A 16,241-nucleotide genomic window follows, 5' to 3' on the forward strand; every position below is an offset into this window, starting at 1 on the left:
TTCTTTCCTTCCCTCCTTCCGTCTTTTCTTTTTCCCTCCCTCCCTCCCTCTCTCCCTCCCTCCCTCCCTGTTTGTCAGTATACCTATCAACGAAACAACTAACATGAGGCTGCCACCCAGAGACAGGCCCCCAATCCAGGATCTGTGAGTCGAGCAGGTTCCCCCTTCCTCCCCTCCCTGGGGCCGGGGGCAAAGCTGTGGGCAATGGGTGCAGCAGGGAGCCTGGCGAGCAGGAAGCCGGGATTTCCCAGCATTTGCAGGCTGCTGCCAGAGGGGGATGCCAGGCTGATGAAAGAAAGCGGAGGGATGGACGTGGTCCCTGTCGCTGGGTGCCCGGACCCTCGTTTTCCCAAACGGCCCTCCTGGCAAAGGCCAGGCCCTGGGGGGCATAGGACGGTGGCACAGCAGAATACACAATCACAGAGTTGGAAGGGGCCTCGGAGGTCTTCTAGCCCAACCCACTGCTCAAGCAGGAGGCCGTAGGTAACTTTTTTCTTGTTGGGATGCCAAAAGCTTGTGTGCAAGAGCTTATGTGCATGCCAGCACCCATAATACAAAGCATGCCCCCCCACGCGCATGCATGCACAATCCCCACACACTCTTCCCCCCCCACACACGGGCACCGCAGTGCTCGCCTCCAAGCTGAGATTGGTATTTCCTCCGGGGGGGGGGGCAAAGCCTCCGGAGCCTGGAGAGGGTGAAAACCTGACCCAAGAGGCATCCTGGAAGTTTGGAAATCAGCTGCCCGGTACGCGCATCCATGCTGGAGTGGACGGCTTGCCTACCGGCAGATATGGCTCTGCATGCCACAGGTTCACCATCCCGGCCCTCGGCCAAGGAGACCATTCCAGACAAGTGGCTGCCCAGTCTCTCCATAAAAGCCACCAGTGATGGAGCACCCACAGCCTCTGGAGGCAACTCCTAGCCCCCCGAGCAGACCGGGAAGCCCATCTCAGCAAGATGGTTTTGTGGGTGAGCTGGAGGGGCTCTCCATGCTCACAGGAAATTCCTCCGGACATTGGCAGGGCCCGAAAACCCAGAGCCCCCCCCCCTCCCTCCCTGCTTTAAGGCCTGTGTTGTGGTTGGTTCCTCCCTGGAGGTTTTTGAGGAGAGACTGGGCAGCCACTTGTCTGCTCCCAGGGCCTCCTGCTCGAGCAGCAGGTTGGACTAGAAGACCTCCAAGGTCCCTTCTGACTCTGTTATTCTGCTATTCTCCCTCCTTCCCTCCCTCCCTCCCTCCCTCCCTCCCTCCCTCCCTTCCTTCCTTCCTCCCTCCCTTCCTTCCTTCCTTCCTTCCTTCTCCATCACTGGAGGTTTTTAAGAAGAGATTGGACCGACATGTGTCCGGAATGGTAATTAACCAATTAATTAACCGATGGAACAGCTTGCCACCAGAAGTTGTGGTTGCTTCTTCGCTGGAGGTTTTTAAGGAGAGACTGGGCAGCCACTTGTCTGAAACGGTCTAGGGTCGTGATGGCAAACCTATGGCACACATGCCACAGTTGGCATGCAGAGCCATTTCTTAGGGCACAGCTCCAATGCACGTGCTGGCCAGCTGACTTCGGCCTTCATTTTCGGCTCCAGAGGCTTCCTTGCGCATAGGAGGGTGCATAGAATTATGGGTGTGGACATACGCGCGCACGGCCCACCCCCCAAGCTCCCCCCGCTTTTGGCATGTGATGGCCATCCCTGGTCTAGGATCTTCTGCTCGAGCAGGGGGTTGGACTAGAAGACCTCCCAGGCCCCTTCCCCCTCTGCCGCTCTGCCTTTCTGTAAGAAACGGCCCTGGGACTCCTCCCTCCCTCCCCCTCCCTCCCATCCACTCATTCTGCCCTCCCCTTCCCCACCCTGAACTTCCTGCTGGATTTTCTTCTGCCCCTTGAGATGTTTGCTCTTCCTTTTTATAGTCCAGCCGGCCGTCCAGCCGTCCAGGATCTGGCCAGAGGAGTAAAATTAGCTTCCCCGACAGGTGAACCGGATCAAATATCTCCAAGAATGAGATGGCCCCCTTACACCTCTAAGCCCCCTCCCCCTCCTCCTCCTCTCCTCCTCCTCACCTCATCTGACATGCTGGAGGCTGACAGTAACCAAATCTCTGTATGTTTTGTTGGGCGCTGCCCAAGGGGCCGGTGGATGCTTATCGTTGGCGCGTAGTTCTACCCGGCATGCAATTTTGCGTCTCTTGTTAGGCGTGGCAGGGCAGCATTTCTTCTGGCTCGGATGAGACTGTCGTCCGTCCGTCCGTCCCTCTCTACCCCCCACCCCCCCTGGCCTCTTCACCGTGACCCAGGCCTGATTGACATCCGACAATGGCCTGGAGGAGGCAGACCAGGGAGTGTTGCCATGGAGGGGATGACGTGATAGCAGCCTTCCAATATTTTTAGGAGCTTTCACAACGAAGAGGGGGGTCAACTTATTTTCCAAAGCACCTGAAGGCAGGACAAGAAACAAGAAAACAATCCAGGAGAGAAGGAAGCTGGAACGAAGGAGAAATTTCCCAACAGTTAGAACAATTAATCAGTGGAACCGCTTGCCTCCAGAAGTTGCGAATGCCCCAACCCTGGAAGTCTCTCCATCCTCCAGGTCGTGGTTGTCCCAAAGGTGTTTTTTCTGGAGGCGACTGGACTTTCTCAGTTTTCTCTCTGAAAACTTTTCGCTTTTCATCAAAGAAGCTTCTTCGGTTCTAACTGAAGGTTGGGGAATGGAAGGATTTATATTCTTAAGTGCTAACACTGACTGCAAAGAAGTCCCCGCCATTCATTTAGAACTGAAGGGGATTCTTTTTTCATTGTTATTAGTCTATAATATAAAATACAAAAGAGAATTGTAGGAAAAATAGAGGAAGGAGAAGAAAAAAAAAGAAAAGAAAAAAAACGGTCTTGACTTCCGATTCCCTTTGATGCAGTAGAATAAGATAACATGAAACCTCGATTTTTTACTGTGACATAATAGTATAAACTAGCCATTTCTATAACAACAAACCTATCTAAGCGGTAAAAATCCGAAATCAAAGTTTCACTTCCCCACCACCACGAGCACAAAGTCCAGAAGTGGTTCCAAGTCAAAACCAAAATAATTGTGGATTGTTCCCCCCCCCCCTTTAATCAAAGGAGCCCATTTAGCCGCCTCTGCTAAGTCTTATCCACTTTTGCAGCCGTTTGTCCATTGAGGGACTCCAAGCGTCCTTCCATAGAACAGAGAAAGCTTCCTGAGTGAGAAGCGAAACCTTTTCAGAGAAAAAGAAAACAGCCAAGGAAGTCCAGTTGCCTTTCGGAAGAACACTTTTGGGGCAGCCATTGCTGGAGGTTTTGGGGAAGAGATTGGGCAGGCATTGGTCCAGAATGGAATCGGACAGAGGTGTCCAACCTTGGGAACGTCAAGATTTGTGGACTTCGACTCCCAGAATTCCCCAGCCAGCCTCCTGAAGCTTTACAGTTCCCAAGGTTGGAAAACCCTGGCATAGGATGGCCTGCTTGAGTGAGGGCTGGACTAGGAGACCTCCGGGGCCCCTTCTCTTCTTCTGCAAGCCAAGCTATGGCGTCATTAGAGCCCCCCAGGCAGAGCACAGACCCAGGATTAGCTGGGCACCCAGTTGGTTCCCTTCTGGGTAGAGCAGAGAGGCTGGTCAACAGATCCCACTTCACCTGTTACCCGGGTACGGTTACATATTTTCCTGGGTGAGCGTGCCAGCATTCCTCCTCCTCCCCAGGGAGGGTGGCCAGACCAAAGATTTCAAGTGGAGAAAAGCCCTCGTCACCCGGGACCAAGGCGGCATCTTCAATTTCTAATGAGGAGGGGCACCCCGTATAAATACCCAGCCACGGAGGACCGGGGGATGGGGGGGGGGGGGCATCTGTATTTTTAGCTTGCCTGGCACGGAGAGCCTTCCCCAGACACTGGCTTTCTCTGCCACTCCCGGCTCCACACCAGCCTGTCCCTTGACGTCAGAGGGATTGAATTGTCCTCGCCACTAAGAGGTGACAGCTTCTGCCTACTTATGCGCGCGCATAACATCCATGCCCCCCCAAATTGCTTTAAAACATCCGTCGGAGCCGCAGCCCTTTCCCCTCCTTCCTCCGTTGGCCGCTCAGCCTTCGAGGTTGCTCGGACAAAGGTTAGGTGGACACGTGGAGGCTGTGCGAAGGCAGCTGGCTTGGCTCTGCCCAGCTGTTGTGTGTTTCTCCAGCCTCAGCTGGTGTTGTGTGAGTGCAGCGCCTGCCTGATGGATTAGTTCCGTAACCCCAGAGGACGCCTCCTTGCAACCCGCCAGGACTCTTGATGGATCAAGCAGAAGCAGAAGGAGGCACTTCAAAGCAAATCTCCCCGTTCGGGTTTGAAAGCGGACCGCAGGCGTGTAAATTTAGCCCCCAGCGCATTTGGATGTAACGTCTTCCCATATTTCCAGGAAGGGACTCGAACTATCATCCTGTCTCCCTCTTTTTGCCGTCCATATTTGGTCATGTTTCAGCTGCAAAGTGGGGAGCGTTTAGTATCTCCCAATCCCCTCTGGTCCTCTCACAGAGAGAGTAACCGTTGGGAGGGACCCTAGAGGTCTTCTAGCCCAACCCTCTCCTCAAGCAGGAGATCCTGTACCATTCTGGTCAAATGGTTGTCTGATCTACTTTAGGGTGTCCAAGCTTGGCAACTTCAAGACCTCTGGACTTCAACTCCCAGAATTCTCCAGCCAGCTAACTTCTGACCTTCTGCAGCTCTGGCCTCCAAGAAGTTGGACTACAGTTCCCATAACTCCTAGCCAGCCAGGCCTGCTACGCGCAATGTCTTGTTTCATAGGTTCCTTTCCGTCAGGGAGTTTTTGATGCTCTTTGTGTTCATGGTTTTCCTTTTGAAATATCAACAGGTGGAAATGGGGACTTCCTCCTAAGGTTTTTTCTCGGATGCTCTCTTTTTCTAGCGAGGAGATTGATCCTAGTTTAATCCTGATATGAAAATGGACCGGTTTCAATTGGTGGGTGAATACAGGTGTCAGCATTCCAAATAGCATCCAAAAGTAAATCAGAGTCCGAGGCAAAGGATTCCTCAAAGTTCCAATTGATGAAGAGAGCCACGTTGGCACATCTGGGAAAACCCGAATCTGAAAGCTTCCCGGTTTTCCCCACCCAGTTGAAATAGTCCAACTTCTTGGAGGTCCCAGCCTTAGCACGTACTTGGTTGGGGGCCTCATTTTTGAAAGCAACTGAAATGGGGCAGGACCCACCCAATCAGCAGTCGGCACAGACAAAGATCCCAGTGTCAGGGTTCCAAATAGCATCCAAAAGTAAATCAGAGTCCGGGGGAAAGTATTGCTCAAAGTTCCAATTGATTAAGAGAGCCATGTTGGCACATCTGGGAAAACCCGAATCTGAAAGCTTCCCAGTTTTCCCCACCCAGTTGAAAGTTCAAGATCTTGCCCCCACACCCACAAGTCCATCCCATGGTCCAATCTCCCATTGCCATGCTGGCAGTTCCACCCATCCAGTTCTGGTCAGGTGCAGAGACAAAGGATGACCTTGGCTTTCTAGAAAGAATTTTGGAATTCTTTTGGAATTTCTGTTGGAATGGTCACTAAACAGATGGCTATAAGATGAGGACTGCCTGGTCTTGTGACATTTCCATGATGCTCGCTACAGGTTGCCTTGGCCTTTTCAATGAGTGGATTCAACGTGAGTTGGGCACACACGAAACCAGGGGTCCCCAAACTTGGCAACTTTAAGACTTGTGGACTTCAACTCCCAGAATTCCAGAAATGCTGGAAATTGAAGTCCACAAGTCTTAACGTTGCCAAGTTTGAAGATCTCTACACTGAAGCATACAAATTCACCCCCACACACACACACTTGTGTGTCTTGCATTTCCTGTATCAACATGGACCTGGTTGAAGGTGCAATTCAAGACCAGGCGCATTCATCCCCTTTGTGTTTCTAGCCCATAAAAGGTTATCCGATAAGGTTCCTTGGCCGTAACGTTGATGCTGGACCCTGTCCCCGTTTCGATTCCAAGCTCCTCCAGCCTGGCGGGTGGCCAGCTTTGGGAAGCCACCTCAGATATTTGAGCAGCTTCCCTAAGCGCTTGAGTTCCTTCTCTGGAGAAGCTCCAGAAGGCCCTCCTTGCTTTTCTCCGTAGGTGGTTGATTGATGTTGTCTTCCTTTTCAGTGCAAGAAGAAACACACATTGGTGTGTCCGGACTTCTCCAAGCATGGCGTCTGCCCTAAAGGTTCCCAGTGCAAACTCCAGCATCCCCAGAAGAGGCACCTGGCCAAGGAAGCCGGCACTAGAAACTCCTGCCCACCTCAGCAGGGGAACTATGCGAAGCAGACCTGGAGGTAAGGGGCTTCCTCGGGAGCTGCCATCGCTCTCTCTTCTCCCCCACCGGAAGCCTGGGGGGGGGGGGGGCGTCAGAAGAATGGGTCTTTATCCCGTGGCCAGGCTGGCATCACTGCTGCTCTTCTTGGTCTTGGTATCGAGGTCCCGACTGAGGAGCCCATGCAAAGCAGGCCCGACGGAGACGATCCAATCTCCTTAGGCAAAGCTTTATTGAGCACATCATTTCGGCACGTACAAAAGCAAAACCAGCTCTAGCTATTTCCCGCACAAACCCGTGTAGTTACAGTATAGATTCTCCCTCTCCCTATTAGAGCAGGTCACATCGTCCAATTGTGTTTCTTAATATTGTTATGAGAAAGCCTTTTTGGCTCTGGCAGACGCCTGCTGAAGTGTCCTTGGTTCCCATGGCTGTTGCCTCGTCATTGAGCGTATACATTCCATTCTTCCTCTCCCTCGCCCCTCAGCAAAATCAAAATTGACACTTGGCCCTGCAGCCATGGTGGGAACCTTAAAAGAGGAAGGTGCCTGAATGGGGGTGTCGGACAATTTTCCGTGGCCGACCTGTCTCGGTTGACTCACCCTGGAACGACTCGCCTCGGGGACCATGAGGGGCAACTCAAGAGAGGGACAAGTGAATTGCAGCAGGGTGAGAAGTCCTCGAGATCGGGACGAGCTGCAGTTCTACCGGTCCCTCTCTTCGGTTATCCCACGTTGAAATTGTTCCCACAGAGAGTTGGCCGGGATGAGTCAGCCAGGATGGGTCGGCCGTTGTGCCATCCCACCAAATGATATCAACATCTGAAAGAGAGTTTGTGCCAAATTGCTGTTGCTTCTTGGCCAGGGAACCTCTTCAGAACGTGGCATGTTACGGTCTACGGAGATTCTCGGTCATCCAGGTCATGGTTGTCCCAAAGGGGCTTTTTTCAGGAGACAGTTGGACTTTCTGGTTTTTCTTTGAAGACGTTTCCCTTCTCATCCAAGAAGCTTCTTCAGCTCTGACTGGATGGTGAGGAATGGAAGGATTGATGCTCCTTGCAGACAGCTGGTCATTCGCATCCTTTGAGAGGGTCCTTGAGGCCGCTTGGAGGTTTTTCTATGTCCTCGGGGTCACCTGGTTTGAACGAGGGGTCAAAGAGGCCATCTATGTCAAAATTGAACAGAGGGAGAAGGATATGACATGTATCTCCAGTCTACAACACAAAGTCCTTTCAGCAGTGCCAAGAAGGCTCCACCCCCATTTGCACCACTCAGGTGACCCCAAGGACACAGATAATCCTCCGGGGGCCTCAAGGACCCTCTGAAACAGTGGTTCTCAACCTGTGGGTCGGGACCCCTTTGGGGGTTGAACGCCCCTTTCACAGGGGTCGCCTAAGACCATCGGAACACACATATTTTCGATCGTCATAGGAACCGAGACACCAGTTTTATGGTTGGGGGTCACCACAACATGAGGAACTGTATTAAAGGGTCGCGGCATTGGGAAGGTTGAGACCCACTGCTCTCAAAGGATGCAAATGACCAGCTGTGTCTGCAAGGAGTAAAAAACCTTCCCTTCCCCACCATCCAGTCAGAGCTGAAGAAGCTTCTTGGATGAGAAGGGAAACGTCTTCAAAGAAAAACCAGAAGGTCCAGTTGCCTCTTGAAAAAGCACCTCTGGGACAATTGAAGACACAGATAAACCCCCAAGTCGCCTCAATGACTCTCTAAAAGGACACTTAGCTATACGATTTGGGATGAATGGCGTGGGAGTAGAAATGGATTTCCAGAGGAAAAGAAACTGCAAGACTTACAGGAACCATTTGCACCACTCAGGTGACCCTGAGGACACAGGTAAAACTCCAAGTGGCCTCAGTGACTCTCTAAAAGGAAGCAAATGCCCAGCTGTCTGCAAGAAATATAAATCCCATCCAGTCAGAGCTGAAGAAGCTTCTTGGATGAGAAGCGAAACCTCTTCAAAAGGAAAAACCAGAAAGTCCAGTTGCCTCCTTTGGGATGGCCTGTGTCGCTCTGGAAGGAAAACCCTTGAAAGAATCGGTGATGGTTGTCGGATGGCGCAGTCTTAGAAGTGGGCGCCCTGCATCCATCACTCTCGCCTGCCAGCCATTCTGGGCAGCAGAAACCGGCCCAGTGAAGGAGAGATGGTCTCTGATCATCCAAGAACATCGGTGGCCTCCTGGTGCCTCCCCTATAGCAAGCGTGCTGGACTCTGCCGTTCTCACAAACGGTGCAGATTCCCAAGTCAAATTATCCATGAGTTCTGGGCCATGTTGGCCTGTTGTCCATTCCCCCCCCTCCCCCTTCATTCCCTATCTCAGGGATGGCAAATCTTTTAGACACCGAGTGCCCAAACTGGAAAGTGCATGAATGCATGCACGCATGGAAGTCCACGTATGCGAACATGTGTGGGCATGTGCATTTGCAGACAATCACAAGCGTGCACATGCGCAAACATGCACAAACGTACACATGTGCGGACATGCGTGCATGCGCAGCAGAGACCCGAAGACCAGCTAGCCGGTGGCAGCACGACACAAAGATCTTTTTCTTTCGTGAGCTTCTGTTTCGTGGTTTGCAGGGGAACAGAAGCTCACGAAAGAAACGCCACGGAGTCTCCTGACCGAGGCTTCCCAAGAGCACGAAGCAAACTCCTGGTCCCCAAAAAATCCCCTTTTATTCATTGACTGTGAATTCTGCTCCTTCACATCCAGCAAAGTCTTTCGAGGGAGGATTTACAGTCACAGACCTCATCTGGCTTGGAGAGCTGCCAGGCCGAGATCTGAGAAACTTGGCCAGGAGTCTCGGAGAGTCACAAACCAATGAAGTGAACTAATTGTCTCCTGCAAACTCCACTCCCCTTTCGCTCCTCTTTTATTCCCTCTGGGAGGAGCCATTCACCGTCCCCCTGTGGCCTTATTCCCAAGTCTCCCCCTGTTCTTTAGCTGTTCTCTTCATCTGGCAACTCTGTGCATGCGCCCACTGGGAACAGGCTCCAGCTGTTCTTCTGCCCCACTGATCTCTGACTCTGAAGGCAGCTGATAACTGGCATACGGCCCTGGCCCCCCCTCTGCCTCCGACACAGAGCCCTCATCAGAGCCTTCCCCAGACTCCAGGACTGGCCCAGGTTCCTCCCCAACCTCCTCACTGTCTGAATCTCCTGCCGGCTCTGCTGGGGGGCCAGAACACGGAGAGCTGAGCTGGGCGATGGCGTACATGCCAGCATAGAGTGCTCTGTGTGCCACCTCTGGCTCGTGAGCCATAGATTCCCTATCATGGCCCTAACTGATTGTACAGGTAGTCCTCGACTTACAACAGATCATTTACTGACCGAAGTTACCACAGCCCTGGGGAAAAAATGACTTTTGGCTCGTTTCTCACACTTACAACCATTGCAGCATCCCCGTGGTCACACGATCAAAATTCAGACAGCTGGCAACCGACTCATACTTACGACGGTCGCAGGGTCCCGGGGTGACATGATCCCCTTTGGCGACCTCCTGGCCCATGGGGAGCCGTGGTGCTAACTTTTAACACCTGCAGTGATTCACTCAACAACGGTGGCAAGGAAGGTCTTCAGATGGGGCAAAACTCACTTAACATCTGTCTCGTTTAGCAGGGTTCAATTGTGGCCGTAAGTCGGGGATTCCCTGTGCTGCAGTCCTCCTAGCAGGCAAGAGAGGCAAGCCAGCTGTGCCAAAGGGTCTCTCTTTCCCCCACAGCCGATCTGTTGTTGCAGCTCATGGCAGTCCCAGCCTTAAATCAGTCGTTGATGTGGAAGGTGATCTGGTGATCTATAAATCTTCCTGGCTTCCCAAGAAGAAAAGAGAGGACGCCTCTTGCCAGCGACGGCAGAGGGACCCTCTCCTCCGTCACATCCCTCTTCCTCCCATGCTCAGCCTTTGGGGCAGGGCCAGGCGAGCGCATGGGAGCAGGCGGCTGTGCAGAGCAGCTAGAGGTCAAGCAGGAACAAACCTTCCCTGCGAAGGAGGCCTGCAGCCCCACACAATTTCTCTGAATGTCTGACACACGGAGTCCCAGAGGTTGGTAGCTGCATCTCGGGCCCTTTGATAGGATAACCCATCCGGCTTGGAGTTGTCAGCCTCCGGGCAGCATCAAAATGTAAAAAGAGAATGACAAAGAGCTGGAAGGGACCTTGGAGGTCTTCTAGTCCAACCTCCTGCTCAAGCAGGAAACCCTATGTCCGTGATGGCAAACCTATGGCCCGCCAGCAGAGCTGGCAGCAGATTCGGACAGTGAGGAGGGTTGGGGAGGAACCTAGGCCAGTCCTGGAGTCTGGGGAAGGCTCTGATGAGGGCTCTGTGTTGGAGGCAGAGGGGGGGCCAGGGCTGTATGCCAGTTATCAGTTGCCTTCAGAGTCAGAGATCAGTGGGGCAGAAGAACAGCTGAAGCCTGTTCCCAGTGGGCGCATGCGCAGAGCTGCCAGACGAAGGGAGCAGCTAAAGAACAGGGGTCGACTTGGGAGTAAGGCCATAGGTGGATGATGAATGGCCCCTCCCAGAGGAAAGAAAAGAGGAGCGAAAGGGGAGGGGAGTTTGCAGGAGACAACAAGTTCTCTTAATTGGCTCGTGATTCTCCGAGACTCCTTGCCAAGTTTTGCAGATATCGGCCTGGCAGCTCTCCAAGGCAGAGAAGGTCTGTGACTGTAAATCCTCCCTCGAAAGACTTTGCTGGATGTGAAGGAGCAGAATTCACAGTCAATGAATAAAAGGGGATTTTTGGGGGACCAGGAGTTTGCTTCATGCTCTCGGGAAGCCTCGGTCAGGAGACTCCGTGGCGTTTCTTTCGTGAGCTTCTGTTCCCCTGCAAACCACGAAACAGAAGCTCACGAAAGAAAAAGATCTGACCTCTTGGCACACTGCTGCCAGCTAGCTGGGGTCTCTGCTGCGCATGCAGGCATGTCCGCACATGCGCACGTTCATGCCTGTCTGTGAATGTGCATGTTGGGACACGTTTGTGCCCATGGATGTCCTTTCAGTTTGGACCCCTGGTGTCTAAAAGTTTGGCCTCCCTGCCCTCTGGCATTCCAGACGAAATGAATGGCTCTCGGGGTGCCTTTCGCATCCTCCGTGGTCACAGAATCGTAGGTTTCTTGCTCAGTCCAAAAGCAGGCGAAAGGGGGTACGAACGGTCACTAAATGAAGAGGTTTAGAACGGTCACTAAATGAAGAGATTTTGAACGGTCGCTAAATGAAGAGATTTAGAATGGTTGCTAAATGAAGAGATTTAGAACAGTCACTAAATGAGCTGTTGTAAGTCTAGTCCTACTCCGTGCCTTTATTTCAACCTCTGTCACTTTTAAGACGGGTGGACTTCAACTCCCAGAATCCCCCCCAGCCAGCTAGGGAATTCTGGGAGTTGAAGTCCACCCGTCTTAAAGTGACGGAGGTTGCCAAATCCTGGCTTAGGAGCTCAGGCCCGGCGCTCCCCATAGATTGGGGGGACAGCCCCATTGTTGTAACCTGCAAAGGAGCTTGACCCTCCTGCACGATGCCCCCCTCCCCTCCCTCTCTCAGCCTCCGCAGACCCCCAGCCTTCCTTGTATGGCAGTGCCCGGCAGAGCCACACAAATACCCCTGGCCGAGTTAATTCAGGCGGCTACGTAAACTTGGGATGTCCCCCGTCCCCCGTCCCCCCCCCCGCCCGCTTCCCCTGGGTCAAAGAGGCAGAAAATACCTCCTGGCTCTTTTTAGGTAAGAATGTGCCCTTGGGGCGGCTGGGGGGAGGGGGGCTGGACGCAGGCAGGAATCCGTCAGGGCAAGGGAAGACGAGGAGCTGGCCCAGACACCCCCCCCCCCCCAGCATTCCTGTCCTGTTTTCAGGCAGGGTTAGGTGAGAAGGGCTCTTAAATAGCACCTTCCCTCTCCGTCTCGAGGAGCGGCGGCTGCCAAGACAGACGTCAAACATGGTGAAGTGCGTCACCTACAGCTGGCACTCCCTCCCTTTCTGGGGGGAGGGCCCCCCTGAGCTCTTGGAGGGGTCCGAAATTGAGGCCAGGTGGCCCAAAAGGGGAGGGCTGAGGCCGGAGGGGAGGGAGAGGGTAGTGGTCAGCTCAAACCAGAGCTAACTCACCGCCTCTGAGCTAAGACTCCAGAAAGGCAGAGTTAGAAGGGACCTTGGAGGTCTTCTAGTCCAACCCCCTGCTCTATTGATCTATCTATCAATAGATAGATAGATAGTTCCCCAAATCTAAATATTTAAAGCATGCTGCTTTCTCTTCAGTGAAGACTAATGGGCAATAGTAACAGAACAACAGAGTTGGAAGGGATCTTGGAGGTCTTCTAGTCCAACCCCCTGTTCAAGCAGGAGACCATTACAGAATCATAGAATGAATATAAATCATATAATAGGTAGGTAGGTAGGTAGGTAGGTAGGTAGGTAGGTAGGTAGGTAGGTAGGTAGATAGATAGAGGTAGATAGGTAGATACGTAGATACGTAGATAGGTGCATAGATAGGTACATAGATAGGTACATAGATAGATATAGATAGGGATAAAGATAGATAGATAGATAGATAGATAGATAGATAGATAGATAGATAGATAGATAGATAGATGATAGATAGATAGATAGATAGATAGATAGATAGATAGATAGATAGATACATACATACATACATACATACATACATACATACATATAGATAGGGATATAGATAGATAGATGATAGATAGATAGATGATGATAGATATATAGATATATAGATATATATATATATAGATAGATAGATAGATAGATAGATAGATAGATAGATAGATAGATAGTTCCCGAAATCTAAATATTTAAAGCATGCTGCTTTCTCTTCAGGAGTGAAGGCTAATGGGCAATAGTAACAGAACAACCGAGTTGGAAGGGATCTTGGAGGTCTTCTAGTCCAACCCCCTGTTCAAGCAGGAGACCATTACAGAATCATAGAATGAATATAAATCATATAATAGGTAGGTAGGTAGGTAGGTAGGTAGGTAGGTAGATAGAGGTAGATACGTAGATACGTAGATAGGTGCATAGATAGGTACATAGATAGGTACATAGATAGATATAGATAGGGATAAAGATAGATAGATAGATAGATAGATAGATAGATAGATAGATAGATAGATAGATAGATAGATAGATAGATACATACATACATACATACATACATACATACATACATACAGATAGGGATATAGATAGATAGATGATAGATAGATGATGATAGATAGATAGATAGATAGATAGATAGATAGATAGATAGATAGTTCCCGAAATCTAAATATTTAAAGCATGCTGCTTTCTCTTCAGGAGTGAAGGCTAATGGGCAATAGTAACAGAACAACCGAGTTGGAAGGGATCTTGGAGGTCTTCTAGTCCAGTCCCCTTCTCAGGCACGAGACCTTCTACCATTTCTGACCAATGGCTGGCCAGTCTCTCTTCAAACACCTCAATTGCTCTTTCTTTTTTTCCCTTGCAGGCGAAAAGAGGAGGAAGAGGAGGAAGGAGCAGCAGGAGGAGGGGTCTTCTGGTACCCCAGAATCCTCCCTCAAAACAGCCGGCTAACCAAGCAGCCTTCCTTCATTTCTCTCCAGTCACCCCCCACCTCCCCCCAGGAGGAGGGCCCCAAGGCAGAGAGAAATGGGGAAGAAGCAGGTACGCCATGGGGGGTGGTGTCCCCTGTCCCACTGGGTCCAACCCCCCTCCCCCCGCAGAGAAGACAAAGAACCAATCGGGTGTCCAGGCCTCTTTAAATTCAGAACAGAGTTGGAAGGGACCTTGGAGGCCTTCTAGTCCAATGCCCTTCTCAGGCAGGAAACCCTCAACCATTTCAGACCAACAGTTGTCCAATCTCTTCTTCAAAACTTCCAGGGTTGGAGCATTCACAACTTCTGGGTTCATTGTGTAGAACAGGGGTGTCCAAACTTGGGGACTTTAAGACTTGTGGACTTCAACTCCCAGAATTCCCTAGCCAGTCACGTGGCTGGGGAATTCTGTGAGTTGAAGTCCACAAGTCTTAAAGTCCCCAAGTTTGGACACCCCTGAGGTAGAACAAGGGGTGTCCAGCAATTTTAAGACCTGCGAACTTTCAACTCCGAGAATTGACCTGACGGGGGGATTCTGGGAGTTGAAGTCCACAGGTCTTAAAGGGGCCAAAGTTGGTGTAGTAGAAGATTCCAAATTGGACTAGGAGAATGCCTGAGAGCTGAGCCATGTTTTGACAAGAAGGAAAAGCTAAGAAATAAAGGGAATAAATCAGATTAAAAATTTCCCCTTTTTCTCGCTGCTACTCCTCTCTGTCCTTGGTCCTCTCTCTCACTTGGGCAGCTTCCAGACAGTCCCTGTTCCATGTTTTCACCCCGGGCTCCTGCACCCTGTTTAACAGATTAACGGAGTTGGAAGGGACCTTGCAGGTCATCTAGTCCAACCCACTGCCCAAGCAGGGGACTTGGACCAAGGAAGGGTAGTGTAATTCCCCCTTTTGCTCCTGGGGTAGTTAATAATGGCCTCTAAATCTAGAAGAAGAGGAAGAAATAAACCTGGTTTGTTGCCAGGGGCTGCAGGTAAGTTCTGCTTTGGGGAACCAAGTAAGGGGGCAGGGGGCTCTCCGGTGTAAGGCCGCTTGTGTTGCCTCTGTTTCTTCCTCTTTATTTTATTTTTTTCCTGGCTTCTCACGGAAGGACAGGCACTTACGTTCTTCGGAAGAAAACATTTGTAGCTGTGGGGTCCTTGGGGGTCTCTGGGCTTGGTTGATTTCTTGCAGGGGTTCCATGACCCCATTTGGTAACATCATCAGTGCTAGAAGGGAGTGAGGTTTGTGGAAAGGAGGAGGAGGAGGAGAGGGAAGAAGGAGGAGGGGAAGGAGGAGGACTGTGGGGTCCTTGGTGCTCTCTGAGCTTAATGGTTTTCTTGCAGACTTTCACAACCCAACTGGATAACATCATCAGTGCTAGAAGGGAGTGGGATTTGCAGAGAGGAGGAGGGGGGAGGGGGAAAAGGAGGACTGTGGGGTCCTTGGTGTTCTCTGATCTTGGTGGTTTTCTTGCAGACTTTTCATCACCCAACTAGGTAGCATCATCAGTGCTAGAAGGAGTGGCGTTTATGGAAAGGAGGAGGAGGAGGAGGAATGGGGGTCCTGGATGATCTCTGAGCTTGGTGCTTTCCTTGCAGACGTTTCATTACCTTACTAAGTAACTTCATCCCTGCTAGGAGGGGCTGCGCATCACTAGAGAGCAAACCTCACTCCCCTCTGGCCCTGATGATCTTACCTAGCAGGGTCATGAAATGTCTGCTCACTGAGTAGCTCTGCCCGCATGCACCTGGCGCAGGGCTGGTTCTCACTTACCTTCCCTATTGGTTTGCCAATGTGCACTCCCACATGCCCTGCTTGCCCATGCGCCCGGCCTTCCACGCATGCGCTTGGCTCAAGAAACGTCCCTAAACAGGACAACATGGAGCTGAGGCGTGTGAGTGAACCAGTCCCAAGCAGGGGGTGAAATGCTAACGGTTCGGGCCGGTTAAGTAGTAAAAAATGCTCCTGGTTCCCAGAACAGGTAGTCAACAATACTTCAAAAAGTTTTTTAAAAAAGTTGCATGTCACAGCTGATCTTCGGAACTTTTAAAAAAACTTTTAAAGCAATTTCTTACTACTGGTTCTCCAGACGCATGGGGGTGGGTGGGGGTCCGTTTTTGCTCCAAGCAGGCTTCTCTGAGGCCTTCTAGGCCAAAAACGGGTTGCTGAGAAAGGAAGGAAGAAAGAGAGGGAGGGAGGGAGGGAAGGAAGGAAGGGATGAAGAAGAGAAAGAAAGAAGAAAGAAAGAAAGAAAGAAAGAAAGAAAAAAGAAAGAAAGAAAAAGAAAGAAAGAAAAGAAAGAAAGAAAAAGAAGGAAGGAAGAAAGAAAGAGGAAGGACGGAGGGAAGGAGAAAAAGAA

The 16,241-nt window shown here is 51.2% G+C and overlaps 1 protein-coding gene across 1 annotated transcript in view; it reads left to right on the top strand.

Moving 5' to 3' along the window:
* Positions 1-16,241, top strand: part of ZC3H3 (zinc finger CCCH-type containing 3) — a 193,390-nt gene that overhangs the window by 167,864 nt on the left and 9,285 nt on the right. Inside the window, exons 10-11 of the mRNA XM_081951954.1 lie at positions 6,151-6,320; positions 13,790-13,965. Coding sequence (XP_081808080.1) covers positions 6,151-6,320; positions 13,790-13,965 — 346 coding nt within the window. The remainder of the gene's footprint in view (positions 1-6,150; positions 6,321-13,789; positions 13,966-16,241) is intronic.

This window comes from Natrix helvetica, assembly GCF_964273705.1.
Source record: "Natrix helvetica genome assembly, chromosome: 4".
NCBI lineage: Eukaryota > Metazoa > Chordata > Lepidosauria > Squamata > Natricidae > Natrix > Natrix helvetica.